A 19,830-nucleotide genomic window follows, 5' to 3' on the forward strand; every position below is an offset into this window, starting at 1 on the left:
TCGTGTGTACGAGTATCTTGAATTTTTTCCAAGGTCTTCCTCCCCCTTATTCCAAAGTAGCCTATGTGTGTAGTTTTATCAAAATGTAATTTTCAACTAGTATGATTTATTTATACATCACTCGTGTCGCTCTGGCTATAAATCTGAATTTCGTCCAAAAATCATTTCATTTTCCTAGTTGAATAAACTAACTATACGTATCAAACGTAAATAATGAACACGTGTAGTTTTTTAATTTAATGCATGCCCAGTGTTTTACTAATTTTTCGACTAGATGCGTGAGCATTGTATAGTTACATATTTGATGAATTAAAACTTCGTAAGCTTGCATGGAAAATTATTATCTCTCTCTCTCTTTTTTAAAAAAAAGTGAATTTATTTAGGACAAATTATGATAACTAGCCTTGAAACCAATGTCAATGGCCTGGAATAGCAACTCGATTTTTAGTTAGACCTGAATTTATTACCGCACCTTCACGAGAAATTGAGAGATCCCGAATGAATTGAAAATCGTGCTGGAAGCTCCAGAATGCCCGAAAATCAAAATCGAAAAATTATTTTGGGCTGCTGATATTTTGGTAAGGGAAGCTGAAGACTCATCAAAAATTCCTCGAGTGATGATTCTCTTGTGAGTACATACTTATGGTCAATGGTGTCACTAAATGTGCAGTTTTTCATCAGGTCAATGCCATTTCGGCATATGAATAAGTGGTGTGATGCTTCCGTAATTTTTGAGAAAAGCTCCTTCGAAGTAGGTATTATGGCTGCAACACCCGGCATTTCAGTGTAAGTAAAGTGGAATACCTGTCTTTCCCCAAAAAAGTCTGTAAGTGTTTGCAAATGAAAAATTGAGATGACAAAGGTATTTTTGGCACCCCCTCCACCCACCTAAAAACTCCGGAAATGTCCAAAGTCATTAAAAAAGCGTAAAAATGAAGTGTTAAATGATGATTGATGAACCTTCCTCCCCCCCACCAGCATAAAAAAGTCGTAAAGTGTTTGAAAAACGTCTCGCCAAAAGTCATGCTAAAATCCTGTTTTTTTCTTTCATTTGAAGTTTTGTTGCTTACCTTGTCCGTGAATTTGAGTTTGTTTTTCTCCAAGAATATGGCTCATACAGGAAAATCTGTAAAATGCACCTGGCCCGTAACCGTAATTCTGGTTTGTTTTCCTACAAAAACACGGAGTCTCGCTTTTCGAAAAAAATTGCGAAAACATATCATTTCTGTGCCAATAATAATTCCTAAAAATTTTTCTTTTTGCTAAAATTTTCAAATCTTTGCTCTCTGATGTGAATCTTTGCTTTTTAGCAACATTACTGTAAAATGTCGCTTTTTCCCCAAATTGTTCAACAGTTCCAATTTTTTGCCAAAAATTTCCAGAAAGTTCTTCCTTTCGTTAAAATTGTCCAAGTTTCGCTTTTCTCAAAAGAATTGATTTTTTTGTCAGAACCTGCAAAAATTCTTACTTTGTTGCCAAAAAGGTTCGCTTTTTTCATCAAAAAGTTACAAAGTACCTAGTTCAAATTTTTGAAATTGAAACCAGAACATTTCAATTTGTAACAGTTCTTGTTTCAATTTTTTTTTTGAAATTATTTGTACACTAAAATGTTTTGCTCGCATTTTTTTGACTTTTTTGGGTATTCTTGAAGTTACCTTTTTTTTAGGGGGAGATTTTTTTTCTCTAATTGTACATATAGTAGGTACGTAATAATACGAGCCGAGAATGAGACAGCGATTTGCTGTGTGTTTTATTGAAATAAATCATCAAAATAATGAACCATCATAGGCATAAAAATGTTCAGTACAGAACATAAAATCATTAAAATTAAAATTCTATAAAATTAAAGATACATATTTGCGTACTATGTTTTTGAAGTAGATAATGTATAAAAATTATTCTAGTACAGAGCATATAATTATGGTGAAAGTATAAGTAGATTTTGGTGAGCTACTGTTATGGTCAGTACATGTTCTTTCAAACTCCTAAGAACCTATCTCTGCAAAACTTTGAAAGTTATTCATTTCAAGCTGATACACGTTGCATTTGTTGCAATTTTCCATCCCGATTACATTACTCGATCTATTAGATTGAAGATGGTCACTGTTGATTTGGTGATCCTCTAGATCAGCATTGTTTCGACTAACTAATATTTCGTCAATTTTCTGCAGCAGATGAGCATGAAACTGAGGATTGTTGGAACGAAAACTGCCCTCAACAGATTGATACAATACGTTTCCCATTTTTTTGTAATTTTGATTGATTATTTCTTTTTCCAGTTTTGATATCAATGTCACAGGATCAAATTCCAAAGATTCAGGAGGTAAATTGTACTGCACACATAGATCACTCAATATTTTCTCAAATTCTGTAATGATATTCAGCACTAAGGCTTTCACCTCTGTTAAAATCATCAATTTTTCTTCGCTGCTGTAAAATTTCTCTTTAGTGATGCACCTAATGGCAAAATTGGCCAATGTCAAAGATTCGTTAATATTGAAATTTCCAAGTTGTATTGTATGATTAGTGTTTTCTTTTGCTGTGGTATGGATGTCTGAAGGCTTTGAATCTCTGAACATGGATTCGATGCCACCTCTAACCAATCCATAATTCAATATACTGGCACTTCCAAAGAGGCTTAATTGCCCAATGAAACTGCTGACTAATTTGACTGCAAAGTTGATGGGTGAATTAATTCGGGCAGCAGCACTTTTTGCAGATGCATTATCAGCATTGCTAGTACCAGGTTCCAAGGCCATCAGAATACGTGAAGTTTTGAAATTGCTTGTTGCAGGCACATTTTCATGATCGATGGTTTGCGTTTGATTACCCTGATCAATAAAACGACGACGCCTTTGGGGTTGATTCTTTAGACGCTCATCATTTTCCATCTTGTGAAGAAATTCCATCGTGTAAGATTCGTTCATACTTTGGTGGAGGTTCTCCATTGCATATTTTTTGTAATCATTCATTATATCCGGTATGTTCAAGAGTTTTTTTCTCGGAAGAGGGTTAGTTTGTTGCTTGGAATTACGACCATCGATGCCACGATCACCAGATTTTGCTCGTTCATCTTTGTAAATTACCTTTTCAGTATCATTTCTATAAACGCCAGCGAGCAGTGGTTTTTCCACAAGTAGATCATTGCCACGTTTTCCTCCTGCACCTCCTTCCCCACCTTTACCATCAGATCCATCATTTCCTATTCCTGTGCCTGAGCGTAAATGGTTTGAGGCTGAGTTTGACAGAGGAGTAAAAATAATCTTCCCTGAATTCCCTCCAAGACCACCTACCCCACCATCGCCACCATTTCCACCTTTTTCTCCATCTTTACCAGCAATAGTTACCTCGTAATAGCTGATACTCTCCCGATAATTTATTATACTATGATTTTTAGACTCTACTTTACCTATGCTGGCCAACCCAATGCTGCCATAGGTGACTATTTGGTGTCCTATGTTCTTTTTTACAAAAACGTCATTCCAAGCATTGGCACCATCACGACCTTTTCCACCGTCACCGCCATCCTGGCCGGGCCCTCCCTTACCACCTTTGACAGATACAGTGAGCCCTTGTAAATTCATGAACGTTTCACCTATTCCTAAGAAATTCCCTCCGGGTCCTCCAGGTAATCCAGGCAAACCATCTGAGCCAGGATTTCCAAATTTTGCTTTGGTAGGTTTGTGAGCCTCTCCAGGCTTACCTTCGAGTGTAATTTTTTTAGTACCTTGGATATTCCATTTGGGAGCTACTATGGCAAGTTGCACTTCTTCGCCTGTTTTATTCAAATTTGTGTCAATGAATACATCATTCAATGCTAAAATTTCTATAAATTTAGGCTCTTTGCAGTTTTTTTGTTGGATTGAGAGAACTTCTGATAGTTTAACGTACTGCCCTCTCACTGCTAATTTATTGGTATCGCACGAATACGTTAAAATGCTTTTCAATGTTATACGCAGCATTTTCTCCAAAGTTTTCAATTTCGGTTCATCGACTTTAATTTTTTCAATGCCTTCGAACTCTGGTTTGTAATTCGGGTAACATTCTTCCAAAACAACTGGATCGAGTTTTAGTTCTGCTTTTTCATCGTCTATCGCTTCGGCCACATTGTCAGCAAATGTGGTACACGGGTTTTTACGAGTATCTCTTTGTATTTCGTAATGAGATAATCTTTCATATAACTTGTTCACGAATTCGTTCCATTTTATCGACGTTGAATACTCGACGACTTCTTCCAATCCATCCGCACATTTGAATTCATTTTGTGAAGTTTGATTGCCAACTTGACGTATAATTGACGAATAATGGCCCAGCTTCTTCAATGTGTTTTCGTGTACTGAGCTTATATTCATGGAAACAGCTCCCCGGACAACTTCTTGTAGACATTTTTCCAGATCTTTGTGATTGCTCGCCTTTTCTTTTATTTTCGTCACTTTGTCGAAATCGAAACTTCCATTTTCTCCTGTAGATAGAATTTTCTGCATTTCTTTACTAATTTCACGAACATTGGCGGTAATTCCGAGATTAATTTCATTCAGTATGTTTGGAATATCCGCCAGAGATTTTTTCGATAAAATGTAACCAAAATCTGACTCATTTGTTTGGACGAATTTGAGTTTTGCCAACATTGTTTCGATATTTTGGGTGTTTTCTTTTATTTTAGGAATTTCACTCATAAGTCCTTCTTCATCGGGTGATCTGGAAATACCAATTTTGGGGTATTTATGTCCATCTTGTTGTAATAAGATGTCGAGAAGCTTAATCGCATTTGAGTTGTCTGCGAGACCTTTGAGTTGTTGTTTCCCTAATTCGAGTTTAACATTTGCGATGAATTTTGCTATACTTGATACGATCTTATCGTCTTTTATTCTAAAATACTGAACTTTTGTCGCGATAAGTGCGATTCCATCTTTATATTTGTCAATATTCTTAACAAATTTTGTAACGTGATGTAAAAGGGTTGTAAAATCATCTCTCGTTCCTAAATTGGTGAGTGAAGCGTGATTTGCCAGAATCAGGATTTTAACTCGTTTTGCATTATCTGCTGTTTTTTTCATGAAATACGTCGTGCTGATATCGATAGCCGTTCCTCTGGTATCCAGGAAACCTGGAAAGTCGTAATATGCTGCGCTGGTAGTGTTGTTTTGTAGTAGTTCTGGAAATATGGTGTTGGATGTGACGAAGGATTTTTCATTATCCTTGCTGTTTATATCGACGATGGTGTAGTCGACTCTATTTAAGACTGATTTGAGTGTACCGCCGTATCCAGCTATTCGTCGAGTCAATACAGATTTCCCTACACCGGTGTTACCCAGTAGCAGAGTTGCTTCTTCTATTTTGGGCTGATGGCATAATTTTGTTTCTCCTTCGGCTAATAATTGAAAAACTTGCTTTATAGAGTCATTTTTTATGTCAGCAACCGAGAATTCACTCGTGCAATCGTGATTTTTCTGCATTTCTGGTTTCTCTTCGGGTAGGTGAAATTATTCTTGTGATGGAAGATCGGCCCTGGTAAGAAAAACAACAAAAACGTATTTAGCATTAGTAAATATTGAATTTCTAAAAATTGAATCATTGTTCTAAAGAATCGAGTTTGAGTAGAATACACCATTTTGTACAATTTTAACATCATTTTAGCTGTTTTTGGAACACGTTCTTCTGTGATTTTATTAATTGTGAAATTTGGCATTGAATAACTGAAACCTAAAAAGAGGAGTAGATTTCCCTACCGGCAACAAAAATTTTGAATTGGACGAGGGGGAATCCATAGAGGATACTAAAATAAGCGCCAAAAAAATTTTAGGTGCTGAAATTCATTTTTAGATTTTTGGCAAGATTTTTAAAATATATTTAAATTTGGGCTGAAAAAGGGGGGGGTACATTTTACCGATTTGCCCGCTTCGAGTTTGGAGCCTCCAGGAAAATCCGCTGGAGGCTCCAGAACGGTTCGAAACCGTCACCGATCGACTCGAAAATAGAATACAAACCAAGTTTCAGGTCTTTTCATTTGCACGTTCACGAACGATGATTTTTTTTCATCAAAAATAATCGATGGAGAAAATTTTGGCTTTGAACTGACTTGAGAAGATTTCGAAAATATGTGATAAAATCCAATGGAATGGGTCTCAAAGATGGCAAATACAAGTTTGTGGGTACTGAATTCATTTTCACTCTACTTACAGCGTTTTCTCGAAAACTGGAGAATCCGAAAATCCGCTGGAGGCTCAAGAGTCCAGACCGGTTTGAAACCGACTCCAACCAACTTGAGATGCCTAAAATAGGATACAAACCAAATTTTAATTATTTGGGTCAATTTGGTAAAATTTTGAATTTATCGGATTTTTGGCCCAAATTTAAATTTTTTAAAATCCACTACTTAACAATCGAAAAGTGAGTTTTAGCCCTCGAAATTCCCTTTTGTCCGGTTCATAAATTTTTGTGCGGGTTTAGTTTGGATACTTGGCTTGAAAGGGAGAGGGGAAGGAGAAGGGATGAAAATTAGCTTACTAAGTTCAGTTTTCTTAAACATATGCTTTTTGAGTCCTTCGTCGATAATAAATTTACTCAAAATTTCAAGTAAAAAACTAAATAAATTACAAAATCCAAAGACGCAAAATCTTTTTAAAAAAATTACAAAAATAATTGTTTTTCAATTTTTGAAGAAAAAAAGCGTTTTTTACGAATTGACAACACTGTCGCAGAATATGCGGCAATAAAGTGAACCATTTTGATTATTTTGTTGGAAAGGGTGCCTGCCCCTGTGGTGACAGATTACGCGATTTGATTTAAAGAAAAATGATTTATTCACTTTGTTTAATAAAACATACTTTAAGACACTTTGAAATATTTTTATAACACTTTTAAATACTTTAAAAACATTCACAAATTAAAACATATTATGCGTTTCTTATATGTAAGTTCTTATTAGAAGGTAAGTATTCCAATAAAACTTGGAAGAGAACTGAATACTTCTAGTGAGTTTTCATGGGCTTATATACTAAATTAAAGTTTGGTCACTTGTGTTCCTATTGGTTAATTTCATGCTCAGCCATAGGATGACGTTTTGGTATAAATTGGAAAGAAGATGACGTTTCGTGAATATTTGGGAAAGAAGATGACGTTTTCATACAGGACAGCAATCAGCTGATATTTTAGAAAAGACGAAAATTTAGATTGACAGTCGTAATGATGGCGTTTTTTATAAATAGGTCGATTTTATAATGTGGGTTAATTTTTTGTTGCATAATCTGTCACTACAGCCCCTTAAAAATTTTTGAAAGAATTAACTGCAGAATTGGATTTAGGATGACAAATCATATGAAAAATTTGAAAATTTCGAACCATGCTCTTCGCTCTTCGCTGTATTTTGAATCCTAGAATCGAGTTCAATGGGCCAAATTACCAAAATCTCAAAGGTGGTACTTTTTGAGTTGAACATCCACCAGAAAAAAATTTGAAGCCGTAAGAACAAAAGGGGGCAGAGCTTTGGGGTCTCAAAGAAGGATCATTTTCGAAAAAAAAACTGTGTTTTTGACCTGGAATCTCCTCAAGAGTGGTGAAAAATTTCTGAAACAACTCTATAAAGGTGAAATTTTTCACATCTCTCTATAAAAGCGTATTGTTGCATTATTTAGGAATTTTCGTCGCATATTTCGTTGCTTTTTAGGAGATTTTCTACACTTTTTATAATTTTTGAGTACGAAAATGGTTCAATTAAGGTAAGTAAGATATAAAGAAAATTTCAAAAAAATTCTCCTTGAAATTTATTGACGTCGTGATATATTTTGGATAATTTATCGACCTACAACGGCAGAGAGAAATCAAAAATTTTGCGCTATTGGGCCACCAATCTTTGAATCACTCGATTATTCATGGCAAGCAGGCAGGTATTTCAAAATTGATGTGCTTTCTCAAAATTCTGTATGTAACCGAAATTGGATTTGTGTATTTGTGAGGTATGAAACAAATGGGTTATCAAGTTTGAAAGTTTTAAAAACTGTTACCTGATAAATTCACCGTTGATTCGCTAAAATGCAATGTGATTATTTTTTTCACAACTACTACTAAATCGAATTCGGTCACTTTTACGACTTTTTACTTATCGTTAACGCAACAAACACAATTATGTACTACCAATATCAGTTGAAAATTTCATGAAACATACAGATCAGAGCAGCGTACGTAAAATGAAAATAATCGAGTATTATGCAGCACGTGTTGGAGGAGTGTTCGCTATTGTAAATTTTCCCGAGAATATTAATAGCTAGTTAAATGTGAGTAGCAGCCAGATTTTATTTTTATCAACAAAAACGTTCATCGGTGCGCAAGCACGATCATAATATAAATGCATGATTTGATTCATTTAATTGGAAGGTTTATCCCGAACATTTTGAACGCCGCGCCTGCGCCTACCCTGTTATTAAGGCGAATTTTTACACTGATAATTTTTTGGTGGAAGGGATGCGAGGGTTAATCATTTTGAATGATGTCAGAATGTGATTCTACAGAACTTTGGGAATTTTAATGATTGAGAATTACTTTTAAAAATGGATAAAATTGCTTTTTTGGTTAAAAAGTGGTGATGATCTCATGATCTGTTTAAGTAGATTTTATGAGACGGAAGAAGTTCCAGAAAATATATTTATGTTTAAAATTATTCTGTTTTTTTTGTTGTTTTTTTTTGAATTGAAATACCTACTTATTTAACTTATAGGGTTCCTACTTTTTGTTTGCAACAAGAATACCTAGTACCCAAAGAACGAATACGTGTAGGTTGAAATGAACTAATTTACGAGTGGTTTCTCTGTTTCAGGTGAAAGAATGCTTTCCCTTCAAGAGTGATACGTTCACAGGATATACAATATACATCAAGCTACCCAATGTCCAAATAGGAGAATACCCAGGAACACCCATGGGTAAGTCGATGTACGTCTCAAAATGAATTTTTCAAAAGTAAATAAATGGTTTTTGGAAAAATTTTACTATAAATTTCCAGTCGAAGAAAACATCTGTTTCATTGGAAATTCATTGATTCGCTATTCCTATTCACCTACGAGTAACTGTTTGTTATTTTTCGAAATTAGAGGGATGGTAAAATCGAAAAAAAAAACGTGCAAAAATACATCATCAACCAAAATTTTTAATGAATTAATGCATTTTTCGATTTTTGGTGAACTTTTTGGAAATCAAATTGAAGCCAAAAATGTGAAAAACTCAAAATTTCTTCAAATTAACGTAGAAATCTGAAATGGTGTGTGTTTTTGACCTTAAAGAAACTGAAATGCTTTATGTACTTACGACGATTTCGGTGTTGGCTTATTTCCTTTCGTTTTCGTTGTATGTAAGTAGGTATTTAAACCAGATGCACGTGTTTGATTGGAGATTATCCAAATTGAGTAGTGAATTTTTCCATTACAATTATAATAGCTCTCGTTGACGCTTTTAAAGCTTAAGGCTGCTGATTATGATGATACGCTGTAATTTAACGAAATTCTTCGCTAGTTGCCAATTCATACATTAACGTAACCTGACAGGGGATTCCTCGCAATTCGTTTATGTTTGCTCTTAGAATCTCCGCCAAATTTGCAATTATTTTGTTTTGCGTGGTGTATGTTTTGCTCGCATCGTTAACGAAAAAAAAAAAGTTTGAGGAGAGGAATGATTAATGGTCCAAGAAACACAAAACTGCGTTCATGTGTTAGGTGTATGATACAGTGACTACTTTTACGAGCTGAAAATTTCAAATTCGAAAAAAAGAAACCAAAATGGTAAATTTTTGCAACAAGCACCCATAAGGGTGTCCAACACTCTTATACCTATTCTACTTTTTTTCTGCTTTTTGGCGATATTTGTCCTGTTGGCTCTGCTTTTTATCAAAATTATCAAAATGTCCTGCTTTTTTTCAATCAGACCAAAGTTCAAGTTATTTTCCTTTTTTTTTTTTGAATTTTGAATTTTGAATAGTCTGGTAGCAGATGAAAAAAATATATCAGAAAATTTTCCGTTATTGTCTTACGTCATTTTTAAAGAACTAGAATTTTTTTTGAAGAAAGATTTAATAAGTAGCCTTATGATGAAAGCTTTTCTTTTGATATTTATTCTAAAAACTGAAAATTTTCCAAAAATGTTATGCCTTGCTTCTCTTGTTAAAATTATTTTTGATATCAATTTGCATTTTTTAAAAAGTGAGTACATTGAAGAAGTAGGTATGATAATATTTACTTTATTGAAATTTGCTTGATCATGTATAAAAATAAGAATAGGTAATGAATAATAGGTAGGTAATTACCTATGTATTTCTTAAAAATTACAAGTTGAATCAAAGTGTATAAATAAAAAAATCTTCTGATTTTTTCTGATTAAAATTGTGAATTTAGTGCAAATAAAAAAGAATGTGAAAGTGAGTCAAACGTTGGAGAAAACAAATTTTGTGGAGAGTGAATGAGAGTCTTATTCATTTTTGCAAATAGCAACTGATGTAAACAAAATCGACTTTTGATCTTTTTCCTTCCCAAATACATCAGTGATTTTTTTTGCTACATCATTGCAAAATTCAGCATTGTGTGGATTATGCAAACTCCCCATTACAGTTTGGAGTATAATTTCTGCCAACTTCTCACAATTACCATTGATCACTTCTTTTTCTAGTGCAGCCATTAGAACAATTGGATCAAATTCCAAAGATTCAGTTGGTAAATTGTACTCAATGGATAGATCATTCAGCAACTTTTCCAATTCGGTTATAATATTGAGCACAGAAGCTGTAACTTCGCTAGAATTTACTGATCCATCGATTGTATTGTCATATGGTTTCACCTTTGTAACCCATCGAACAAAAAAGTCAATCAATGTTAATGATTCATATGCATTGAATGTGGCAGCACTACCAAAATGATTATCAAAGTCCTTGGTTGTGTGAACATTGAATGGTGTCAGTTCTCCAAACCAAGACTGAACACCTTCCTTGATTGAATAGTAATTAATTGTATTTGGCAAGTAGATTGATCTCCAAGTACCCAAAATGTCACCTATGAAGCGGATTGCAGTGTTTATTGGAGATTTGATGATGTTTGCAGAGCTTTTAATTGGTTCATCAGGATTAGTAACAACGCCACGTCTTACATGCCGTTTAGAGAGGCGTTGATGCTCATTGTAGTGCAATGGTTCAGATATTGATTCAACCAGAGTATAATAATTTTCTAAATCATCATTACAGACTTTAGCTGGATAGCTCATATGTCCTCCATATCCTTCTAGCACAAGATCTATCGGTTGGTTGAAAAATTGTTTGAATGGGTCAAATATGGAGCTATTTTTTGATAGAATTTCATGCATGTCATGAGACCTGCTTATTAATTGCATCCTCCAAGTAGCATATGGGCTAAACAAAGGTTCATTTACTTTTAGACGCTTTGATGTTTCATCATCGTGACCATAGTGAGGATAATTCTGAGGATCAGTATTCACGGTGTGTTGCAGACTGATGACGTTATGGTTTAAGACATAGTATCTATTGTTGCATCTGTAGTAGGAGTCACCAGAATGTGTTAATTTTATCAAGAAATTCATCGTTTCTTTATCTAAGTAAGTTTGCATTGTCTCATTGGCTAACTTGAACCTGATCCCTATTTCTTTAAACTTGACAGCATTTTTCACAATTCCTTGGGTAACGTCAGACTTCATGGTAATTTCATGCCCCTGCAGTAATTTATGTATCTCTTCTTTATGTGTGTCATATTTCCATGTGAAAAATGGCTTTTGATCTACATTTATCAGATTATATCTTATGTCTGAGAATATATAATCATTACGGTTGGTCACTGTAGTGAGTTTTTTTGTCAAAGCATCTCTTAAGACATGTATCTCTTTCCCAGCTTTGTTGATAACATCAGTCAAGTTGGTTGGTCTGAGAAATGATGATACATTGAACTGATCCATGTACATGTTGGCAGTTGGGAAAATGTATTGCTTGAATGTACCCAGAGCTTTTTCATATTCTTGTAGCACCAAATTTGATTTGATTATCAGCTCCAATTCATCTATATCTTGCTTATATTCTCCATAATTGGTCATCGTTGCTGCTGATTTAAGATCTGCAATATAGTTGGCAAATTTTTGTTTATCTTTATAATCTTGTATACGGTCAAATATTTGAAGAGTTGTCATCATTCCACTAGTTAAATCATCTATACATAGTGTAATTTTCCTCTTGATGGCAGGGTTGGATGATATTTCAACTATATTCTTCATTTCCTGCTGGAAATTATTCAAAAAATGTTGCATTTTCCATCTTCTAAAGTCAAGACCAGCGTGAGATTCATTGGTTGAATTTTGCACCATTGTTAGCAAATTTCCTTGGGTGTTACCAATCTTGGGAATGAAAATTGCCTTTAAATCATGTTCATAATCTTGCATGCGGTTAATTTTGCTCTGCACAAGTTGTATTCTGTCCCCTATTGCTGTAATCATTTTTTTATGCTTTTGCTGTGCCCTATCCTTAATGTAATCAGCAACACCTTCTAATACACCAAAAGTTGTTTGCATAACATTAGCCCAGTTGATTTTTGAATCTATTTCTTGTATAGTTTCAATGTGTTTGGATTCTGATTCATAATTTGTTTGTTTTTCTAGTTCAGCTTTTTGGGCGAGTAGGTCGTCGTGATATTCCGTCAATTTCTCCTTGATATTTTTTTTGATTGCATTGTAGGCATCCTCTTGTACAATGGACTGATGGAGTGTACTGTTTAATGAACTAACTTCATTAGAGATTTCCCTGAACTTTGCATCATTTTGATCTGATACACTACTGGATGCACTTTCTATTTCATTTGATTCCAAAACTTCTCTGAGTGATTGTTGTTCACGCTCATGGGTAGTTGTGACTTGGGCAAAGGCAGTTTTTGCTGTTTCATCAGGTTCCATGAAACTTTGAGCGTAGCTAGTGACTAGTTGTGCTCCTGCTACGGCCCAAGGACCGAGAAATAGGAGACATGAACTGGCTGTATTCAACAACTTGAGTAAACTTCTCAATGGCATTTGCTGTGCGAGTTCAGTTTGTTTTTTTATCAACTCGGTCTTCTCAATTACTGCTTGTTTTCTTTGTTCCTCTATGTCCTGAATGAGTAGATTCATCTGATTGTCTATTTGCTGACGAATTTCATCAATTTGTGGAAAAATTGATTGCTCAACTAGATAACGAGCTTCAGATATTTGTGCATTTATTGTGTTCACATATTGTTCTTTCAATGTATTTATTTGAATCTCTTTCAGCTGTTTTTTGTACTCTTCTATATGGCTCTCTACTAAAGGGAAATACCCGTTGATATCCACCACTTGATAATTTTCCAAGTCATATTTGATGCTACTAATTCTACTCAGAATAGCCATACTTAGGTAATGTAGCACATTACTATCGCTGGCATGAAGATTGTCTGCATTATGAGAAGCAAATGATTCAACTCTGTTCAATAGTGACTGATAAAGATCCAATACATTTCTTGAACCTGAACTAATCATTTGATGATATTGGCTTTCTAAATTCTTGAAGTCATGCAGAAAGCCTTTGGTGTCATAAAAATAACGTTGAACAAGTTCATTTTTTTCAAGATGGTTGAGAAATTTTGTTAGATGAGATTCCTGTAAATTGTGAAACAGGTTTTCCCTAGCGTACATTTTGTAATTGTTTATTGCATATGAATTTGGGAATGAATCTTTATCTGGGGCAACTTGTGTTTTAGGGTTGCTTTGACCATAATTGACTGTGATAGTGAGCTCTTGAAGATCGGTTGAAGTTTCACCAATGCCTAAGAAATTTTCTGGGGATGTTCCAGGTGGCTTAGTTTCACCATCCGTGGAATTTTCTTTCAAAATGATGACACGTTGGGCTTTTGGTGAACTATGTCCATCTGCTAGTGTGATTTTACGAATTCCCAAATTTTCCCAAGTTGGTGCTATAATGCGAAGTTTTGCTTCATTACTGGTCATATTTAGATCGGTATCAATGAATACTTTGTTCAATGCAAAAATTTCTATGTTATTGGGTATTGGTTCACGGTTGCATTTGAAAATATCACTGAGTTTAACAGTGTTGCCTTTCATTGTGAGCTTATTAGAATCACACAAATGGTACAAATTATATTTTAGTGCGGTGTCCAAAATTCTGCGCAAAGTGTTCAATTTTGGTTCATCTAGTGTTATTTTTGCAATTTCATTCAATTCATAGTCGTATTTTGGGAAGCATTTCTTTAGAGGACCAAGAAGTGGGATGGTATTGTTTATTGCTTTTGTATGAGCTACTGCTACTGCATTAGCAAGTTCAGTGCACAACCCATTGCTGATATCTTTCTGTATTTCATATGTGTGCAATCTGTTGTGTAGCTCTATCAAAAATTTATACCATTTTTTTGACCTATCGGTGTACTGGATGATTTTGTTCAATCCTTCAGCACATGTGAATGAATCGCCAGTGCCTGTTGTTGGGTAATTGCTTAAAGTCTGCAAGAAAGAAGAATATTGAGCATATTGCATGGCGGTGAGCAAATCCTGTTGAATTGGTTTGCTATCCATGGAGGCAGCATAACTCAGAAGTTCTTGCAAACAGTTCCTGGATTCTATTTGTAATTTTGCTACTTTCTTCAAGTAGACTAATTTACTGTGAACTAAGCTCGTCTCACTACTCAGCTTAGATAGATCATAAATCTGATCTTCTTGATTGATGAAATATTTCTGCATTTCTTTGCCACTTTTTTCAATACTCGTTGATATTCTCTGGTTTATTTCACGGATTACTTTACCAACATCGTGTAATGAGTCGTTTGGTACAAAGTAACCAAAATCGGATCCCACTTTTTCTACAAAATTAAGGTTCTCAATCATTGCTTTGATTTGTTTTTTATTTTCTTGAAGTAAAGGGATATTGCTTAGGAGCCCTTCTTGATTGGGTGACCTGGAGATTTGTATTTTTGGGAACGTGCCTCCTACTTGCTGTAACAACAGGTCGATAAGTTTTATTTCATTGGCATAGCCTGCTCGTTTTTCCAACACTTTCTTGTATTTTTCGATGGATGCAGCTATTTTTTGAATGATTATGCTGTCTGCAATTCCAGGATACCGAACTTTTGTTACAACCAAAGCAATAGCATCTTTATATTTATCAATATTTTTGATGAAATTGGTGGTATGTTTGAAAAGGTTTATGAAGTCTTCCGTTGGGTTGTTGTTGGTTAACGAAAAATGATTTATCAGAATGAGTATCTTGATGCGTTTTACTTTGTCTACAGCTTTTTTCATGAAATAAGATGATGTGAGTTTATTAGGCGTTCCTCTGGTGTCCATGTATCCTGGAAAGTCGTAATACGCGATACTTGTGTCATTCTTGTCTAGCACTAGTTCTGGAAATGTTGTTGTAGATGTAGCAAAGGAGGTGTTGGTTGCTGTGCCGTCAAGTTTGTTAATGGTGTAATCGAGATCGTCTTTGATTGACATCAGTGCGTTATCATTTCCGGAAAGTCTCTGCGTTAATGTACTTTTTCCTGCCCCTGTATTTCCCATTATTAATGTTACATTCTCGAGTTTGGGTTGTGTACTCATTTTAGCCTCCCCTTGTGCGAGAAGATCGAAAACTTTTTTGATATCTTCATTCGGTGTACCGGATGCTGGAGGTATATTCAAAGACTCTTGATATTCGTACATCTTGAATTGATGATTGACTCTGAATGCTCACAGACTATTGGAGTTCGGTTCAGCAAAAGTTGATGTCCTTGAAGTCCTTTGAAAGACCTGTAAAAATATAAACAGAATAAAACTGTTGGTAAAAAAAAAAACTGACAACAGCAGCAGATCACGAATGTCTTATTAAGGTTTTTTCAAACAGTAGGTAAATATTTTGGTCATTCAATTTGTGTACAAGATGGGGAGGGGGTGGACCTTCAAACGGTTGACATTTTCATCGATGAACTAATTGACTTGAAACTTGGTATGAAGATGAAGATCTTTACCTACTTGAGGATATTGAGTGACTGATGACCCTGAATTTTTTAGAATATTTTTTGACCACGACAACAACTTCAAGATGCACTTTGAAATTTTCGAATTAAAATTTAAAAACCAAGGTTCATTTTTTTATTTTTGAAAATTTAGTTAGAAATTCAAAAAACTCGAAAGAGCTGAAATCGTGGCCAATTTTATACTCAGTTGAAATACTTGGTTTATTTCAACTCTGTGATTGCAAAACTACCTTTTTTGAGACGTTCTGGAGCCTCCAGAAAATTTTGAATTTTCTTCGAGAATTTCAATTTGACGTGGTCTGAAAATGAACCATGCAACTTTCATGAAATTGTTTTGAAAATCAGGTGTGCGATATTTTGGATCTTTATTAAAATTGAAGCAAAGAGGGGGGGTGGTTCTTCAAAGGAGTTTAAGGCGCTTCATCTCAAAAAAAAGTTGATAATTGATGTCTTATGTTATTTAAAACATTACCAACGACAGTTTACGAGATTTTTTGTATTACCACGAAAATTAAGTCCATCTCCATATAAATAAGTTCGTAATTTGTTGTGAACTTGCCAGTAAGCAGATGCATGTGCTTGGTTGGAAAGCATCCAAATTAATAATTGAAATTCTTCTCACGAATGTCATTTCAGTTAATTGAATGTTTAGTTGACTGCAACATTGTTAAAGAGCTGCTAATGGCTACTTCACATCTTAAGCTATTACTTTTAATTAATTAACGAAATTTTACGCTGACTGTCAATTTACACGCACGCCTTGTAATTGTTTGTTTATGTGTAGGTATTATCATAGTCTGAGCCAAATATAATTTTATCGTAGGTACCTATGTAGTACTCGTATATGTGTCGTTGACTGAAAACAAGTCTAAATTGATGAATAAACGTTATTTACGCCAAAAATACTAAATAGAAGAAAATCATTGTGAAAAAAATGAGCGAGAGCCTGACTTCTATTTTGGTTTGATTTGATTTTACAAATGGAATAAGCTCGCTGAAATAACAAAAAATGAGCATTTTGTGTAGAATATTTGAAAAAATTTCCAAAAATTTCCATAGATATGACACGATATGACTATTGGTGATACCTCTCCAAAATTCGGAATGAATCGCTTGAAACTGCTAAACCTGAAAATTCCCTATAGAAATTGAAATTTTGCGCTTCTCTGGAGGAGTTGGAGGTAAGGGTGGGGAGCTAAAAATTTCAGCACCGAGTTTTAGATTGTATGGATCAATTTCCCATTTGATAGCTTCAAAATCCGAGGACAGGAGCTTAGGCGATTTTCACCCCTTGTGTGTTTTTAAATTTTTGACTGGCTTCTCGCTAAGAAAGGGAAACTTTAAATACCTAGGTAGGTATTTTATCATAATTAAGGTCACTTGGTCAATTGTGGAAAGTAGAAAGGAGGGAGAGCTCCTTGTAATGATTTTTTGATGTTTGAATGTTTATCATCAAAAGCGAATAGTGAAAGGGGAAGGTATCAGAACTGGTATTTTTTTATAATGAGTTTGTCTTTATTTTCAATTTTGGTCCCTAATAATCCGTGTTCTTTTTTCAGAAAGTGTTTTTTGAGTCCCTATTTTAATGATTTCCATACAAAAATTCTCACGTCTGTAATGTAAAAAAAAAAAAAAAAAAATAGAGAAAATTATGAAAAAGTGGAAAAGTCATGGCGATGTTTTCCATTTTTGATGAAGCTACCCTGAGTTGATTACCAAATCTGTCGGATAGGGTGCACCTTATTTTGCAAAGTTGTAATTTTCCACCTCCCACTCCCAACGTTGCTACCTCAGGTGAGAAAATGATTTTCCATTTTATTTTTTTATTTTTCTTCTATCTGCAAAAAAAAGTGGCGCAAGTAGCCGCTACCACCTTTCAGTTGTTATCAAAAATTCATTGTTTCCATTCCAGAATTTTTAAAAGAAAAAATGATCCCCTTTTTAAAAAATACCTAATAAGGAGCCCTTCAAGGTTGAAAAAAATAGTGATAAATCAGAATTAGGGAATTACAGTGGAACCGCGATAAGTGCAACCTCAATAAGTGAAAATTCACGTTAAGTGCAATCAAAATTAATCCCCAGTCCCTACAGTCGATTTACCATGTAAATTCACCTCCATAACTGCAACAGTACCTCGATAAGTGCAATGAATTAGGCGAATTTTTAGTGAAAATCATTCAAACTAAAGTAAAAATTTGAAAAATACAGTAAAAAATGTAGAAAATATTCCAAAAATCCTCCAATATTTACACTAAAATAGTAAAATGTCCAAAAAAAATTGTGCAAAATTAAAAAAAGAGTAAAGTTGGCATAAAATGGATGTAGGTAACTTAAAATCAAATTAAAAATCATCAAAATAGAGTCAAAAGAAGGAGGTACTTGTTGTGTAATTTATTCACCTTGAGAAGTGCAAATTGCAAAAAAATAACCTTGCTTAGTGCAAACCCTTTTAAGTGAAAAACTCAATAAGTGCACTAATTTTTCCGGTCCCTTGAGTTTGCACTTATCGCGGTTTCACTGTAGTTTGAAAATATTTTATTATCACATTGGAATTGAAGCATACGTTTCCAAAACGTAGGTACTAAGTCCAAAAAAATATTAATAAGAAATTCATGGTACTTACTTAGTAAGTACAATTTGGAAACGTAGAAATGGCCTAAATTGGCTGATTTTTTGATATGTTGTAGCCAAGACCCTTGGGCACAACATATCAAAAAATCAGCCATTTTGGGCCGCAACTTTATGCTAGATGGCCTTGCAACCTCAGAATCTTTGAAAATGGACTTAGTGCAGTTTTTGAAACGTATGCTTCAATTGTTCTAAATAATCCACTTTTCAAAATGAAAAAAACCTTTGTTGAACACTTGAATGATGTTGGCTCTCTCGTATGAAGCCTTCCAAATTTGGGAAAATAAAAAAAAATAAAAAATCGATGTCTGTAGACATTTTTAAATTTTTTAAATAAATTTTTCAACGGACAGAATCTCTTTAAGTGGTCTAAACGGTATTGTTTCCCACACGATTCCCCTTTGAATATCGAAAAAAATTCAAAAAAATGAAAAATTGATATCTGTACAAATTTTTTTTGAAAATGTTTCATTTTTAGACAGTTTTTTTGAATAACCTTATTTTCAAAAAAAAAAAAAAAACATTCCCATTGGTCTTCAAAATGATGTCGGTTCATCCACCAATTGCACCATATCGTTCATATTAGAGATCGGTAATTTTGAAGGTCCGTTTTTGGTCCTTTGTTTGGTGAAAAATTGCCTGAAGGAGCCGAAAAATAGCATTTACTGATTGATAATGGGGGTTGAATAAATAAATAAATGAAACAACACTTTGAAGAACTTTTTGAAAATGTATCGAAGAGAGGAGCTTTGAAATGTTTTACCTAAATAAAATCGAACATAATTTTTTAGAAAAGAACAAATCTATCAAAATAGAAACATGTTCGAGTATTTTTATGATTTTTTGTTAGATAAACCGATTTTTTCACTTATGTTTTTGTATCATTATCAAAACTTCATACCTGAAGAATATGTCGGTCGAAAATTCAGTTTGCCAAGGTGTTTTCAGATCGTATGAATACATCCATCGAATGGAACTTCCAACAAGTCTAATTTGATTATTTATTCCAATGAAAGTAACTGGTTTTAGAAACTTTAAAACATATACAAACAAACGCAAAAGTGATAATGACTTCGAGTGTAAAATATCGCGTAGAATGTTCCGTCACGCGTGAACAAAATAATATCACTGAAGATACATCTTTCAACATCTATTCGTTTTTAGGTATATTAGATGATGAGGAATTTACATCTGGTGC

General features: G+C 34.2%; 2 protein-coding genes across 4 annotated transcripts; both read right to left on the reverse strand.

The window, feature by feature from the left end:
* Window positions 1-1,724: 1,724 nt before the first annotated feature.
* LOC135837494 (uncharacterized) lies at window positions 1,725-10,071 on the reverse strand. Of its 3 annotated transcripts, XM_065352790.1 has the most exons (3): window positions 8,004-8,346; window positions 6,181-6,272; window positions 1,725-5,508 (listed from the first exon to the last, which is right to left on the reverse strand). In XM_065352790.1, the coding sequence occupies exon 3, from the start codon at window positions 5,454-5,456 to the stop codon at window positions 1,986-1,988; it is 3,471 nt and encodes a 1,156-aa protein (XP_065208862.1). In that variant the 5' UTR covers window positions 5,457-5,508; window positions 6,181-6,272; window positions 8,004-8,346; the 3' UTR covers window positions 1,725-1,985. The 3 variants fall into 3 exon arrangements, with proteins under 3 accessions (XP_065208862.1, XP_065208864.1, XP_065208861.1); XM_065352792.1 differs by lacking the exons at window positions 6,181-6,272; window positions 8,004-8,346 and adding an exon at window positions 9,298-10,071; XM_065352789.1 differs by lacking the exon at window positions 6,181-6,272.
* Window positions 10,072-10,202: 131 nt separating this feature from the next.
* Window positions 10,203-19,776, reverse strand: LOC135837493 (uncharacterized). Its single transcript, XM_065352788.1, has 2 exons — window positions 19,534-19,776; window positions 10,203-15,777 (listed from the first exon to the last, which is right to left on the reverse strand). Exon 2 carries the CDS (start codon window positions 15,688-15,690, stop codon window positions 10,450-10,452), a length of 5,241 nt encoding a protein of 1,746 aa, XP_065208860.1. The 5' UTR covers window positions 15,691-15,777; window positions 19,534-19,776; the 3' UTR covers window positions 10,203-10,449.
* Between the last annotated feature and the right edge of the window lie 54 nt (window positions 19,777-19,830).

Source organism: Planococcus citri, chromosome 2, assembly GCF_950023065.1.
Source record: "Planococcus citri chromosome 2, ihPlaCitr1.1, whole genome shotgun sequence".
Taxonomy (NCBI): Eukaryota; Metazoa; Arthropoda; class Insecta; order Hemiptera; family Pseudococcidae; genus Planococcus; species Planococcus citri.

Excerpts from the sequence above, each read along its gene's own strand:
- LOC135837494 (XM_065352792.1), bottom strand. The coding sequence starts at position 5,456 with ATGCAGAAAAATCACGATTGCACGAGTGAATTCTCGGTTGCTGACATA.
- LOC135837493 (XM_065352788.1), bottom strand. The coding sequence starts at position 15,690 with ATGTACGAATATCAAGAGTCTTTGAATATACCTCCAGCATCCGGTACA.